This window comes from Carcharodon carcharias, chromosome 19, assembly GCF_017639515.1.
Source record: "Carcharodon carcharias isolate sCarCar2 chromosome 19, sCarCar2.pri, whole genome shotgun sequence".
Lineage (NCBI taxonomy): Eukaryota > Metazoa > Chordata > Chondrichthyes > Lamniformes > Lamnidae > Carcharodon > Carcharodon carcharias.
The window spans coordinates 90,404,480-90,419,450 of record NC_054485.1 but is presented as its reverse complement, the minus strand read 5'-3'; the positions used below and the strand labels follow the sequence as shown (position 1 = coordinate 90,419,450).

General features: G+C 44.9%; 2 protein-coding genes across 2 annotated transcripts in view; one reads left to right on the top strand and one right to left on the bottom strand.

Moving 5' to 3' along the window:
- Positions 1–2,065, top strand: part of gnl1 (guanine nucleotide binding protein-like 1) — a 33,889-nt gene extending 31,824 nt beyond the window's left edge. The window contains exon 12 of the mRNA XM_041212602.1: positions 1,595–2,065. Within this exon, the coding sequence (XP_041068536.1) occupies positions 1,595–1,857 (263 nt within the window). The 3' untranslated portion in view covers positions 1,858–2,065. The remainder of the gene's footprint in view (positions 1–1,594) is intronic.
- Positions 2,066–2,154: 89 nt separating this feature from the next.
- LOC121291278 (splicing factor 3A subunit 2-like) overlaps positions 2,155–14,971 on the bottom strand; it is a 71,065-nt gene continuing 58,248 nt past the window's right edge. Inside the window, exons 3-5 of the mRNA XM_041212349.1 lie at positions 12,643–12,778; positions 12,434–12,501; positions 2,155–2,225 (exon numbers count right to left, since the gene is read on the bottom strand). Coding sequence (XP_041068283.1) covers positions 2,155–2,225; positions 12,434–12,501; positions 12,643–12,778 — 275 coding nt within the window. The remainder of the gene's footprint in view (positions 2,226–12,433; positions 12,502–12,642; positions 12,779–14,971) is intronic.

Genomic DNA, 14,971 nt, shown 5'->3' with positions numbered 1-14,971 from the left:
TATCTGGTGAATTTGTATGCTAGTATTTTGTGATCGTGCACAAGGACCCCCAAATCCCTCTATGCTGCAGCCTTCTTCAGTCTTTCTTCATTTAAGTAATATTCAGCTCCTCTAATCTTCCTGCCAAAGTGCGTAACTTCACTTTCCCACATTATATTCCATCTGCCACGTTTTTGCCCACTCACACAACCTGTCTAGATCCCTCTTTAAACTTCTTGTCATCCTTACCACTTGCCTTCCCACCCACGTTTGTCGTCTGCAAACTTGGCGATAGTACATTCATTTCCCTCATCCATGTCATTAATATATATTCTAAATAATTGTGGCCCCAGCACTGATCCCTGCGGCACTCCACTAGTTACAGGTTGCCATCCTGAAAATGCCCCCTATATCCCAAATCTCTAGTTAGCCAGTCCTCTATCCATGTAATGTACCACTCACTACATCATGGGCTCTTACCTTATTAAGTAGCCTTGTGTGGTACCTTATTGAACGCCTTTTGGAAATTCAAATATGTTACATCTACTGGTTCCCCTTTATTCTACTTGTTACCTCCTCAAAGAATTCTAATATGTTTGTCAGGCATTATTTCCCCTTCATGAAGCCATGCTGACTCTGCTTGATTATATTATGCATTTCTAAATGACCTGCTATTACATGCTTTATAATAGACTCCAACATTTTCCCAATGACAGATGTTAAGCTAACTGGCCTATAGCTACCTCTTTTTATTTGTCTCTTTCCCTTTTTGAATAAGGGTGTTACATTGGCAGTTTTCCAATCCTCTGAGACTTTTCCAGAATCTAAGGATTCTTGGAAGATTTCTACTAGTGCATCCACTATCTCTGCAGCTATTTCCTTTAACATCCTAGGATATTAGTTTCTGAATCAGTCTTACTCCCCCTGCTCTTCCCTCATTGCTTTTTGTGGGAGAGTAAGCCACTTTGACCACCCATTACGCGAAGAGTGAAGAGATTCTTTGTTTGTTTATGGGATGCGGGTGTCACTGGCTCAGCCAGACATAGTTGCCCTTGAGAAGGTGGTGATGAGCTGCCTTCTTGAGCTGCGGCAGTCCATGTGGTGTAGGTACACCCACAGTGCAGTTAGGGAGGGAGCCCCAGGATTTTAACCCAGTGACACTGTTTCCCATCTCCTCTACTGAATGGGATTTAAAAGATAAAATGAGAAGTCTTGACAGAGTAGATGGAAACTTTTCCTTTTGACAGAAGGGTTGGTAACCAGAGGGCACAGATTGAAGATGGGGGGTGGGAAAAAAGCTGCAGGGGGTAAGTTAGGATTTTTATTTATATTTTAGTGAGTTGTTGCAATCTGGAATTCAGTGGCTGACAGGGTAATGGTAGAGATGATCTCCTGTACAGTATGATCCTGAGAACCACAGTCAAGGGCTAAGGGACAGAGCACAGCAGGTTTGGTAGCCAATGCCTGAATCTATATTTGTAGCCGACAGCTGGATGTCAACACTGGGCACCTGTTGAGGAGGAGTGCAAAATGGGATGATTGGGAGGAAGAAAAGCAGCTGAAGTAACTTCACTTGTCTGTCTGTGTCTCTCTTTTCACCCTCCCCTCCCCTTAGCGGACTGGCAGCAACACGCCGAGACACTGGAGATTGCGGCTCTTCAGGAGGCGCACAGGCAGCAGAGCAAGCAGAGCTCCGAAGACGAGGACGAGATCTCCAGCTCTGATCAGGAGGATGACGAGAAAGACCACGACGCAGATGAAGAGGAGGAGGAGGAGGATGAGGAAGAGGGAGGTGAAGGCGGGGATGTGGGTAAAGGGCACAAGGGAGCTTTCCTCAGCAAGAACAAGTTCGCCCTTCTCCGAGACGATGAGTGCTAACCTCTTGCTGCACCGGACCACGTGGTGCCGGGACTGTGGGACCGGGGACCTTTTTAAACTTAAAGAAAAACGATGCATGTGCATCTTCCTACAGCAAGCAGCATTGTCCCTGCTGTGTATTACTTCATTCCGGAGTGCATTGAGGAGGCTCATTCCAAACCTTACCGTTAATGTATTGTTTTATTTCAATAAAGCTTTATTTACCTTAGCAATTGGAGCTTGCTATTCACCATCTTGTGTTTACTGGGCTCTGCACAGTGTGTAGGGGGAAGGGCTAGGTGTGAGTGAGCGACTTTATCATGAACCTTTGCTATCTCTGCGGTTACTGGACTCTGCAGCCAGATCACACTTTAGGAAGGACTTGAAATCTTTGGAGAAGATACAGAAGCACTTTACTCAGATGGTTCCCGGGATGGGGGATTAGTTATGTGAAGGGACAGGAAATGCCGAGGTTGTTCTCCTGGTGGCCTGTATCCTCATGTTTAATGCTGCAGAGATGGTGGATGCATTGGTTGTAATTTTCCAAATTATCCTCGATTCTGCAGAGGTCCCTGCACGTTGGAAAACTGCAAATGTCACACGTCTATTCAAGAAAAGAGGGAAACAAAGCAGGAGACTAGAGTCCAGTTAGCCTAACATCTGTAATTGTGAAAATGTTAGAATTGCTTCATTGAAGAGGTAGTAACAGGATATTTAGAAAATGGTAATGCAACTGGGCAGAGTTAACATAGTTTTGTGAGAAGGAAATAGTGTTTGACAGATCTATTAGAGCACCTTGAGGATGTAACAAGCAGGGTAGATAAAGGGGAGTGAGTAGATGCCGTGTGTTTGGATTTCCAAAAGGCATTCAGTAAGCACATAAAAACCCCCATTAGATCTTGTGGGTTGGGGTGGGGGGGGCGGGGTGGGAGGAGGAGCAGTGATGCATTCACCCAGACAGCTGATGGTGTTGGGGGTGACATTAGTGTGGATAGAGGATTGGCTAAATAGCTACCAAGATGAATGGCTCATTATCAGGTTGGTAAACTGTGATTAGTGGAGTTCCACAGGTATCGGTGCTGGAGCCTCAAATATTTATGACCTAAGTTAATGTCTTGAATGAATGGACAACTGCATTGTAGCCAAGTTTGCAGATGATACAAAGGTAGGAAAGCAAGTTCTGAGGAGGATACAAAGAGTCTGTTAGGTGAGTGGGCAAAACTTTGGCAGATGGAGCATAATGTGGGAAAATGTGAAATTGTCCATTTTGGCAGAAAGAATAAAAGAAGCATATCTAAATGGTGAGAGATTGCAGAGCTCTGAGATGCAGAGGGATCTGGGTGTCTTAGTGCATAAATTGCAAAAGGCTAGTATGCAGGTATAGCAAGTAATTAGGAATGCTAATATAATGTTATTTCTTGCTAGGGGAATTGAATACAAAAGTAGGGGGGTTATGCTTCAGTTACACAGAGCACCAGTGAGACCACATCTGGAGTACTGTGTACAGTATTGGTCACTTTATTTAAGGAAGGATGGAAATGTATTGGAAGCAGTTCAGAGAAGGTTTACCAGACTAATACCTGGAATGGGCAGGTGTCTTATGAGTAAAGGCTGGACAGGCTAGGCTTGTATCCACTGGAGTTTAGAAGAGTAAGAGGCGACTTGATTGAAACATGAGATCTTGAGGAGTCTTGACAGGGTGGATGTGGAGAGGATGTTTCCTCTTGTGGGAGAATCTAGAACTAGGGGTCACTTTAAAAATTAGGGGTCACCCATTTAAAATGGAGATGAGGTGAAATTTTTTCACTCAAAGGGTCCTGAGTCTGGAACTCTTCCTCAAAAGGCAGTGGAAACAGAATTTTTGAATATTTTTAAGGCTGAGGTGGATAGATTTTTGATGAGCAAGGGGGTTATAGGTTATCAGGGGTAGGCAGGATGCAGATTTGAGATTACTATCGCATCAGCTATGATCTTACTAAATGGTGAAGCTTGTTTGTAATGTGGGGAAATGTGAGATTGTGCACTTTGGCAGGAAGAATAGAAAAGCTGAATATTTAGATGGAGAGAGACTGCAGAATGCTACAGTACAGAGAGATCTGGGTGTCTTCATACACATAGTCAGCATACAGGTACAGCAAGTAATTAGGAAGGCAAATTGAATGATAGCCTTTATTGCAAGGGGGATGGAATATAAAAATAGGAAAGACTTTCTACAACTGTACAGGGTATTGGTGAGACTGCACCTGGAGCACTGTGATTTTTTGGTCTCCTTACTTAAGGAAGAATGTAAATGCATTGAAGGCAGTTTGGAGAATGTTCACTCAGCTGATTCCTGGGATTAAGGGGTTGGTCTTATGAGGAAAGATTGAGCAGGTTGGGCCTATGCATTGCAGTTTAGGAAAATGAGAGGTGATCTTATTGAAACATGAGATTACGAAGGAGTTTGACAGGATCGATGCTGAGAGGATGTTTCCCTCGTGGGGAAATCTAGAACTAGGGGGCAGTTTCATATAAGATGTCTCCCATTTAAGACTAAGATAGGAAGGAATTTCTTCTCAGGGGGTCATTAGTGTTTAGAATTCCCTTTCCCAGAGAACAGTAGAGGGCTGGGTCATTGAATGTATTCGAGACTGACTTAGACAGGTTTTTGATCGACAAGGGGTGGTTACAGGTATAGGGGAGGTAGTGGCAAACGGCAAAGTGGAGTTAAGGCTGCAATCGGATCAGCCGTGATCATCTTGAATGGCAGAGCAGGCTAGATGGGTTGAATGGAATACTCATGCTCCTCTTTCTTGTGTGCGGCTGTGTTTTACATGAACATCCCTATTACCTTCCCAGGACAGCTGAAACTGGCCAAGATTCTCTGGTAAGATCCGCTGACTGTAACTGACAATGCAACAACAATGACCCACAATTTCAGCTGTCTGGGTGAATTCATCCCTGTGTTTTCCAGCTGCCCACACACACCCCTCCTCCCCTCAAAAATTTACAGGGTGCATCCCCCACCATCCTGCACCCCTGCAGTTCTCTTCTGCCTTTTCCTACCTATTTGACTCTTGTATGGAGAATTGCTTCCACCTTCCCTGTGGATTCAGTCCCTGGGCTGCAACATCTGATCACAGACTTGGGGTGAATGTAGTTCCAACCACAATGATCTATCTCTGCCGGTGCTGGGTCCTCGCACAAATGATGTGGACGTGGCTGTTGTAGCTGGTCTTGCTACCCCTATCTCATTTAGACTGATAACAGAAATAAAGGTCAAGCCCTACCCTCACCCCAGTTTGATGACAGAGGTTTGCATGAAGGCCATGGGTGGGACTTTTGGCTCCTCAGGTCATAGTTGCTGCTTATAGTGTGTACAGGAAGGTTGTGCTTCCTGAGGTCCAAGCCAGCTGTGTTCCTGGTCCTAGACATGGGACTGTCAGTGGCCAAGATGTTCCTGTGCTGGTGGATTCTCACAAAGCCGCTGGGCAGTGTGTTATATTATTAAATAACCCACTCTCTATGCTCAATGGGCCTTTCCTCCAGACCACCCCCATCTACAGCAGCTGGGGGAAGGTGAGGTCATAGGTTGCACTGATTCCCATTCTGGGAAACAAGTCTCCATCAAATAAATCATTTCTTTCGGGTGGCAGCTTTTGTCCAGCTCTCATTGGAAGAGCAAATGGAGGATAGTTTCTCCCACCACCTAAAGCATTCACTAGATACCCTTGGAAGGAGGCCTGAAAGGAGGCGGGGCTTGTCTGCAAGAACGTACCCACCCCCAGGCCACCGAAATGGATAAGGTGGCTGAGGCTGTCATCACCATCGCTCCTCCCTATACCTGTGCCCAGATATTGAAAGGGAAGACTGGGTGGATGATTGAGGCACCCATCAACACAGTGCAGGGATGGTAAGGAGGAGGAGGTGGGCCCACACACCGGCATGAATGTGAGCCTGTACTCCTTATAGAGAAGTTGGGTTTGGAGGTGAAAGTATCTGGAGTCATGGATGCCTCCACTCTGCTGCAACCATCTGGCAAGAATTAAAGGTGCTGTTCAGCCTGCAAAGGAGGGGACCTCTGAGTAAGGAAGAAGAGCTGGCACCTAGGTTAGATCCTATGGCCCCCACAGCTTATCACCATCAGTAGGGGCTGTCCTCCCTCCAATTTTCTGATCTGTACCTCCAGGGTGTGGAGAGGGTGAAACCCTGCTTATGGGTGTGGGGGTCATATCACCAAGTCTGCTGTCCTACCAGGTTTGATTCAGGCTGTGATGCCCATAAATTAGAGCATGCTTTATGTAGAGTATATATATTTACTTCATTTATAACAGTAGTTACAATGCAAGAAGTGGACGAGTTGATACATAAAGATTATACTTCTTTCAAAAAGAAAGTTTTCAGGTGATCGATTTAAAATGGCCTCGTGATAACAAATGAGCTGTTCAATCTTGGTCCAGGAGCTTTCTAATGTCTTATACATTCTGTTTTACTGATATATATTGAATCACTCGATACATTGCCCATATTCAGCAATACCCGGGCAACGTTCAGGCTTGGGTTGACAATGACCATCTCCAACAAGACAGAATCCAACCATCTCTGCTTGACATTCAATAGCATTACCATCACTGAAACCCCCCAATATCAAAATCCTGGTGGTTACTGTTGACCAGAAACTGAACTGGACTAGCCATATAAACACTGTGACCACAAAAGCAGGCCAGAGGTAGGTAATTCTATGGAGAGTAACTCACCTCCTGCATCCCCAAAGCCTGCTCATCAACTACAAGGCACAAGTCAGGAGTGTAATGGGATACTCTCCACTTGCTTGGATGAGTGCAGCTCCCATAACACTCAAGAAGCTCAATATCATCCAGGACAAAGCAGCCCACTTGATTGGCATCCCAACCATCACCTTCAACATTCACTCTCTCCACTACCGACGCACAGTGGCAGCAGTGTGTACCAGCTACAAGATGCATTGCAGCAACTCACCAAGGATCCTTAGAAAAACACGACCACAACCATCCAGAAGGACAAGGGCAGTAGATGCATGGGAACACCATCACCTGCAAGTTCCTCTCCAAGCTACACACCATCCTGAATTGGAACTATATCACTGTTCTTTCGCTATTGCCAGGACAAATTCCTGGAACTCCCTCCCGAACAGCACTGTGTATGTACCTACACCACCTGGACTGCAGCAGTTCAAGAAGGCTGCTCACCACCAACTCTCAAGGGCAATTAGGTGTGGGCCATAAAAATGCTGGCCCAGCCAGCGACACCCATGTCCCTTGAGAGAATAAAAAAAAGATTATGGGAAATTGATCCTACCTGTTGTGGCTATACGTTAATAAACTTTAGTGTTTCCTCAAGCAACCTGCAACCCACTTCTGCCCATTTCAAAATAGGCAGAAACAGTCGAGGGGCAGTTCCCATTCTATGATCGCATAACATCAGATAATGGTGGGAGACAGTTTGCCCTCTGATGTAGGATTTAAAAAAAAACTTCTGGCAATAAAACATTGAATCTGGAAAACTTATTTTCACTGAAAACCTTGCAAAATAGCACTCTTCTCAAAAGAACCCGAGAGTCTTTTACAAATACATAAATAGTCAAAGGGTCAAAGCAAAGGTTGGGTGAGTTTCGGGTCCATAAAACAAGATTTTCTTGTGGAGAGAGAGGGAATGACTGAGACACTGAACGAGTGCATTGCGTGTCTTCATGAGCGAGGAGGATGTTGTCAATGTTAGAAGTAAAGGAAAAGGTCGTAGCAATATTGGATAGGATAAAAATAGGTGACAAGATCAGTAGTGCTCAGTAGATAAGTTGCTAAATCTGGATGGGGTGCATTCTAAATCACTGAAGGAAGGGTGGAAATTGCATTGGTAATAATCTCCCAATCCTCCCCAGAAACAGGGGCAGTGTCAGAGGATCGTTCTGTTCAAAACAAGAGGGGAGAGGGTAAAACCGGCAACTGTAGGGCAAGTCGGCCAGGTGGGGGGAATTTTTTTGGAAACAATAATGCAATAAGAACAAAATTAAATGGTGTTTGGAAAATTATGGGCTAATAAAGGAAGGTCAGCATGAGATTGTTAAAGGGATAGCATGTGTGACCAGCTTGATTCCGTTCCTTCATGAACAGGGTTTTTGAGGATAGAACAGCTTGCTCTTGTGTATATGGATTTTCAATGGGTACTTGACGAAATGGCACAGAATAGACTCGTTCGCAAATGAGATGAAAAGGACACCGGCAGTATGGATACGAAATAAGCTCAGGGACAGAAGACAGGCAGCAGCGATTAAGTTATTATTTTTCAGACTGGAAGGAGGTATTTAATGTTTCAGTTTTGATGCTCCTGTGGACCCCCGAACACATTGGGTTCAGCAATTTCCAGATCAAATCCTCTGCAATATTCAAGGAATTCCATTTCCTCTTTTAAACTGCCGCTGCTGCACGATATTTCTCAAGCAAGCGTTTTGTCGCTTATTGCACGAAAGCTTTATTTGTTGTGGTGTAATCCCGAATCTGCTTTGTATGCTCCGCATTAAATAAAGTGATTTACCGCGTTTATCAGTTTAATGTTGTGTGGAGCCCGGAAACACTCACTGCCTGCAAGATGTTGAAATAATTGCTTTTATCTCAAATGTTTTGCAGATGTCCTGAATAGGTCAGCAACTCTGATAATTAGCCTGGGTTTGTAAAAATATTTTAATCGCAGCATCCATCCTACCTACACAAAACAATATGTTTCCCGGCACAGTTTATTAATTTAATGTAACTTTTCAGAGTGCAAAGTGTGGGAAGGAGACCGTGAGACGCTTTAGAAGCGGGGGGGGGGGGGGGGGGGTGTTGGTGGGGGAGACCGCCTGTGAGGGGACGGTGGATATATTATGAGGCTGGTACTGAAACACACAGGCAGGCACAGGCACACAGACATATATACAGAGATAGACACACAGCGCACGGACACACGCATAGCAACAGCTTATATTAATAAAGCGCCCTTAACATTTCGATAAGTCCCAAGTTGCTTAATTCGCAGGAGCAGAAATAGAAAGAGACACACACAGATACACCTGCACCCCTCACCCCCCCGACCACCTACAGACACACATGCGTCTCTGTACAATCAGGATATACGTGGCCGCCACATTAGTGACATTCCACATGGACCTCAGTAAAAATGCACCAGCATGTTTAAAATGGAGGTGGAAATGAGATTGTGTTGAATTCCTTCAATGCCTTCTGCAGGCAATGCAGAAAGAGCGTAAGAACATTAGATATAGGAACAGGAGTAGGCCATTCGGCCATTCAATGAGACCAAGGCTGATCTTGTGCAAAAACAGAATTACCTGGAAAAACTCAGCAGGTCTGGCAGCATCGGCGGAGAAGAAAAGAGTTGACGTTTCGAGTCCTCATGACCCTTCGACAGAACTTGAGTTCGAGTCCAAGAAAGAGCTGAAATAAAAGCTGGTTTAAGGTGTGTGTGTGGGGGGCGGAGAGATAGAGAGACAGAGGGGTGGGGGGGTATGGTTGTAGGGACAAACAAGCAGTGATAGAAGCAGATCATCAAAAGATGTCAACGACAATAGTACAATAGAACACATAGGTGTTAAAGTTGGTGATATTATCTAAACAAATGTGCTAATTAAGAATGGATGGTAGGGCACTCAAGGTATAGCTCTAGTGGGTTTTTTTTAATTTTTTTTTATAATGGAAATAGGTGGGAAAAGGAAAATCTTTATAATTTATTGGAAAAAAAAGGAAGGGGGAAACAGAAAGGGGGGGGGGGGGGGTGGGGATGGGGGAGGGAGCTCACGACCTAAAGTTGTTGAATTCAATATTCAGTCCGGAAGGCTGTAAAGTGCCTAGTCGGAAGATGAGGTGTTGTTCCTCCAGTTTGCGTTGGGCTTCACTGGAACAATGCAGCAAGCCAAGGACAGACATGTGGGCAAGAGAGCAGGGTGGAGTGTTAAAATGGCAAGCGACAGGGAGGTTTGGGTCATTCTTGCGGACAGACCGCAGGTGTTCTGCAAAGCGGTCGCCCAGTTTACGTTTGGTCTCTCCAATGATCTTGTGTTTCGATTTCCACAGTCCCATTTACCTCCAAGTGCCAGGAGACTGAGAGACTCTTTGGAAGCACGAGTTGGGGGGGGGGGGTGGTGGTGGTGGGGGGTGTTGGTGGAGGGTGGGGGGTGTTGGTGGAGGGTGGGTTAGGGGTTGTGGGTGGCTGGTGAGAGGCTGTGAGGAGACATTTGCATTGTTATGGGACCAGTGGCACTCAGACACATGCACAGACTACACAACCCACGCTGACATCACGAAAATGCACAAACAGAATCTCCATCCTCTGCCCAGTCCTGTGGTGGGGATCTAGATTTTTTTTTGAAATTTCAAACTGCGGTGACACTAAAAATCACTGTAGACAGAATCTCAGTAACAGTCCACATGCTTTGCACAGTCCTGTGTTGGGGGTTTAGTGTTTGATATTTCAAACTGCAGTGACATTCCCGTCAGGATAAGAGTTGAAGGTTTAAAAATAACCAAAAAATGGCTCAAATCATTGTTGTCCCGGGATGGACACATCAAAGGACAGGAAGAATCAGAAAGGTGTCCTGCCCTGGGATTAATATATCAATGGACAGGCCTCCTGGGGAGCAGAGTCAGACAATCCAACATGTCAGGGATGGAGTCTGCAAACTGCTCGTTCAGGATTAAAAAAAAATACTTTATTCATAAAATATCTGGAAGAACATTACAAAATGGCCATCACATTCAGTACAATCAGATTCAACTTTTACACATGGATCACCAGGTGCATCATTTTTGCTACATCACTAAGGGATTAAAGTTAAAATCTCCTGCAGCTTTTCCACCAACCAGAACCATGCGATGATCTTTGGCAGCTTTAAATTCTGGCGCCATCTTCTTCTCTTTGAAAATGTACATTTACTTCCCAATAAACACCTGTCTCATCAACATTAAAAACTTCTTCTGGTGAGTAGGGACCTTCTTCAATGTTTGCCTTCAAACAGGCAGGTTATTTATCAGAAGCTTCTCTATCATCACTGGTGTTTCGCCAGACATTTTAATGTCGTACAGATAGGAACGCCTCATGAAACACTGGACCATCCACGACTAGCATTGAAACTTTCTGACTGAGAACTCTCACCCTGCTCATTCTGTAAATCTTCATACAAGCTTTTGGCTATTGCTGGGACAACCATCAAACTAGGAGGCGCCTGGGTTGCTTTTGGACTTTGATTCAGACTGCCAATAGCTTTTCCATGTTCTCCATTATGCTGCTTCTAGTCTGACTCACCCTGCCAGCACTTTAAGGTGTGACACTTTGCGCATCCAATTTCACTGCCAGGCTGATACTTTTACTTGCTTCCTTTGCAACAGCAGATTCCAGTTGTTGGTCATTCCTGACTCAGGTTTACGAGTGATTCCGAGTGATCACAGCACTAAATCACAAGCCCGACCCAAGGGGCTTTAAAATGGCTCCCCTGCCTAGCCTGTCGCAAATGGCTCTCACTGATTTTAAAATGGCTCTTGCCTCTCACAGCCTTGAACAAGGGCCAGGCTTGGGAGTCTCCAAAATTACTCAGGCAATTGCAGAGTTAGCCTCCTGAAGGGCAAGTACTGCAACCTGTATTTATCACCAAAACAAGCCCTGAGACAAGGGAAGCAATTTTGCCTGTGTACAATGGCAAACATCTCTCTCTCTCTCTCTCTCTCTTTCCCTCCCTCCCTCTCTCCCTCCCTCTCTCTCTCACAGACTTCAAGGTGGTTTCTGTGCCTCAGGCAATCCTGAGGCTCCAAAATTGAAATTAGCTTGCAGAAGTCACAAAATGGGCCATTTTTCACATGAATGAGCTGCCCAGGGCTCAACACTTTTCTTGCAAAATAAAGAAACCTCTTAGTCTGGACATTCTTTCTTCAGGACATTGCAACAAAGTATTTTTTTAAATAGCCGAATTTCCCTCGATTGCAGGCAAGCACCTCACTTTCTTCACTATGTCGCCGATCGGGCCATGGGACCCGACATGAGACATCAGACCAACTTTAAACGACGAGCTGGTGCACAAAGTGACAATGGAAAAACAGAAATTTGGAGGTTAATTGAAGAAACAGGCCCCTAAAGAATAAACCACTTTAAAACAACACAACGTTAAGCGGGGTGACTTAAAGCGATGCTGGACTTTTTTGTTAATAAAGGAATAGTTCAAAAGCAAGGCGATTATGCTAAAGGTTCACTGGTTAGATCCCACCTGGAGGGTTATGTTCAATTATGGGCACCACACTTCAGAAAGGACATACAGATACCCATCTAGATCTGCTCGAATAATGTATAAAAGACAAAGACTTTTTAAATAGCAATGCTCAAAAGGCCAGAACTGCAGGATCACTGTAACCTCGGTGGGGAGTGAGATGACAGTGGTTAGAGAGGTAGAGAGGAGTGACACCTTGGAGGAATTCAAACACAAGGATGGGCATGTTAAAATCATGGTGCTGCCCAAGCCGGGAACCAAGCAGGTCAGTGAGCGCAGGGGCGATGGGTGAACATGGGCACCTGAGGTTCGGAGCAGTAGCCCCCACTCTCTTACTTCTATATTTATTGGAGACCATGCTGTTGTTCACAAAGGTAAATGCCACAGTTCTTAGGAGACCTTTCCTGTCACAAGGGACATAATTTTGATTTAAGACGTAACTCAAACACAACATGAGACATCCTCATTGGAAGCATCATCCATGATGGAAGACGTGTTGGACTAAAATACCTTCGTCTGAGGCAAACTCTCCAGGTTTCTTTTACGTTATAGAGTTGCTTCCATTATTCTCAGTTAGCCTTTTTCCATTGAGTCCATTGACGAGCCCAGTTTCTAGTTTCTTACTTGGCTGGATAATTACTAACTTCCTCACTTCACCCCTGGCCCTGTGTCCAGGTTTGCCTAACCCCATTAGAAAAGAATGATTAGCATTTCTCTAAAGGACTGTCACAGGACCACAGGACATCCTCAATCCATCCAAAATAATTTAGAAGCATAGTCACCTTTGTAACGTTGGAAACACAGGAGCCAAATTGTGCACAGGAAACTCCCATAATCAGCCAGATGACTGGGTGGATTGCTTGTTTATGTGATGTTGGTTGGGGGATACACATTGACAGCAGATACTCCCACTGCTCTTCTTCAAACGCCCCGGGGTCTCTTGCGTTCAACCGAGAGGGCAAAGTGGAATGGGGGCTTCAGTTTAACCCGTTGGTGTCATGAAGCTTTCGTGGGGGGGTGGGGGTGGGGGGGGGGGGTCCTGCTTATATCATTAATGTGGGCAATGAAGCTATTGCAAAGAGTGCGACAGATTGTAAAGTCACAGTTAAAGAAAGGAAGTTTTGTTTATTCTGTAGGGAAATTGATGAAAATAGTTCAAACAAAGAGAATGAGGCCAGTCTTCATGCCGAAAAATTACAAAGTGATTTTTCAAAGAGATGAAATTCTCGAGGCTATTTCCAACAGAGATTAGACAAAATTAGAGTGCATACGCCTTGGGACAATTCTTTGCGGAAAACAGCCTGTAGCTTGAAGAAAAGCAGCAGATGGTTTGTTTCCTTTTAAGGGGAATATACAAATAGGAATGGTGTATCCAGTATCAGCACGGCATTTCCTGTGCAGGTAAAATTGAAATAAAGATGATGAATTCAGCTGTTACAGTACGACAAGGTCAACTGTGCTCTTCTCCGCTGATGCTGCCAGACCCTCTGTTTTTCCAGGTATTTCTGTTCCTGATTTTGTTTTGGATTTCCAGCATCCGCAGTTCTTTGTTTTTATCTCTGTTGTAAATAGAGTGACATTCTGGCTTTTGTAAATGGGTGGACACGGAAAGGATGTTTCCTCTTGTGAGTGAGTCCAGAACTAGGGGGCACAGTTTTAAAATTAGGGATCGCCCTTTTAGGATAGAGATGAGGAGAATTTTTTTCTCTTGGAATTCTCTGCCACTGAAGGCAGTGGAGTTGGGGTCACTGAATATTTTTAAGGTGGAGGTAGATAGATTCTTGTTAGGCAAGGGAATCAAATGTTATCGGGGGTAGATGAAATTTGAAACTCAAACAGATCAACCATGATCTTATTGAATGGCAGAGCAGGCTTGAGGGGCTGAATGGCCTACTCCTGCTCCTATTTCATATGCTCGTATGTATGTTCTTATAAAACATTCCCAGGGCAGGCAGAGAACTGTTTAGATAGAGGGTAAAACTCCATCTATTGTCCCATCAAACACTCCCAGGACAGGTACAGCACGAGGCGAGATACAGAGTAAAGCTCCCTCTACTACCCTCGCTCTTCCTCTGTATCCCACTAGCATCTAGTAGGACAAGGACAGTAGATACATGGGAACACCACCACCTACAAGTTACCCTCCAAGCCACCCACAGAATCACAGAATCGTTATGGTGCAGAAGGAGGCCATTTGGCCCATCGTATCTGCACCGGCTCTTTGAGCATTGTAACTTGGTCCCACTCTCCTGCCTTTCCCCTGTAACCCTGCCCATTGTTTCTATATAAATAATCATCTATTGCCCTCTTGAATGCCTCAGTTGAACCTGCCTCCACCCACTTCCAGGCAGTGCATTCCCGACTCGAACCAGTCGCTGCGTGGAAAAGTTTTTTCTCACATCACATTTACTTCTTTTGCAAATCATTTTAAATCTTTGCCCTCTCGCTCCCTCGATGAGTTTCTCCCTATTTACTCTATCGAGCTCCCTCATGATTTTGAACACCTCAATCAAATCTCCTCTTCACCAGCTCTGTCGAAGGGTCATGAGGACTCGAAACGTCAACTCTTTTCTTCTCCGCCGATGCTGCCAGACCTGCTGAGTTTTTCCAGGTAATTCTGTTTTTGTTTTGGATTTTCAGCATCCGCAGGTTTTTTGTTTTTATCTCCTCTTCACCTTCTCCTCTCCAGAAGAACAGTCCCAACCTCTCCAAACTATCTTCATAACTCAGGTGTCTCATCCCTGGAACCATTCTTGTAAACCTCCTCTGCACTTTCTCCAATGCGATCACATCCTTCCTATTATGTGGTGCCCAGAACTGTGCTCAATATTCCAGCTGAGGCTGAACGAGTGTCTTATATTGAGGGAACAGCGC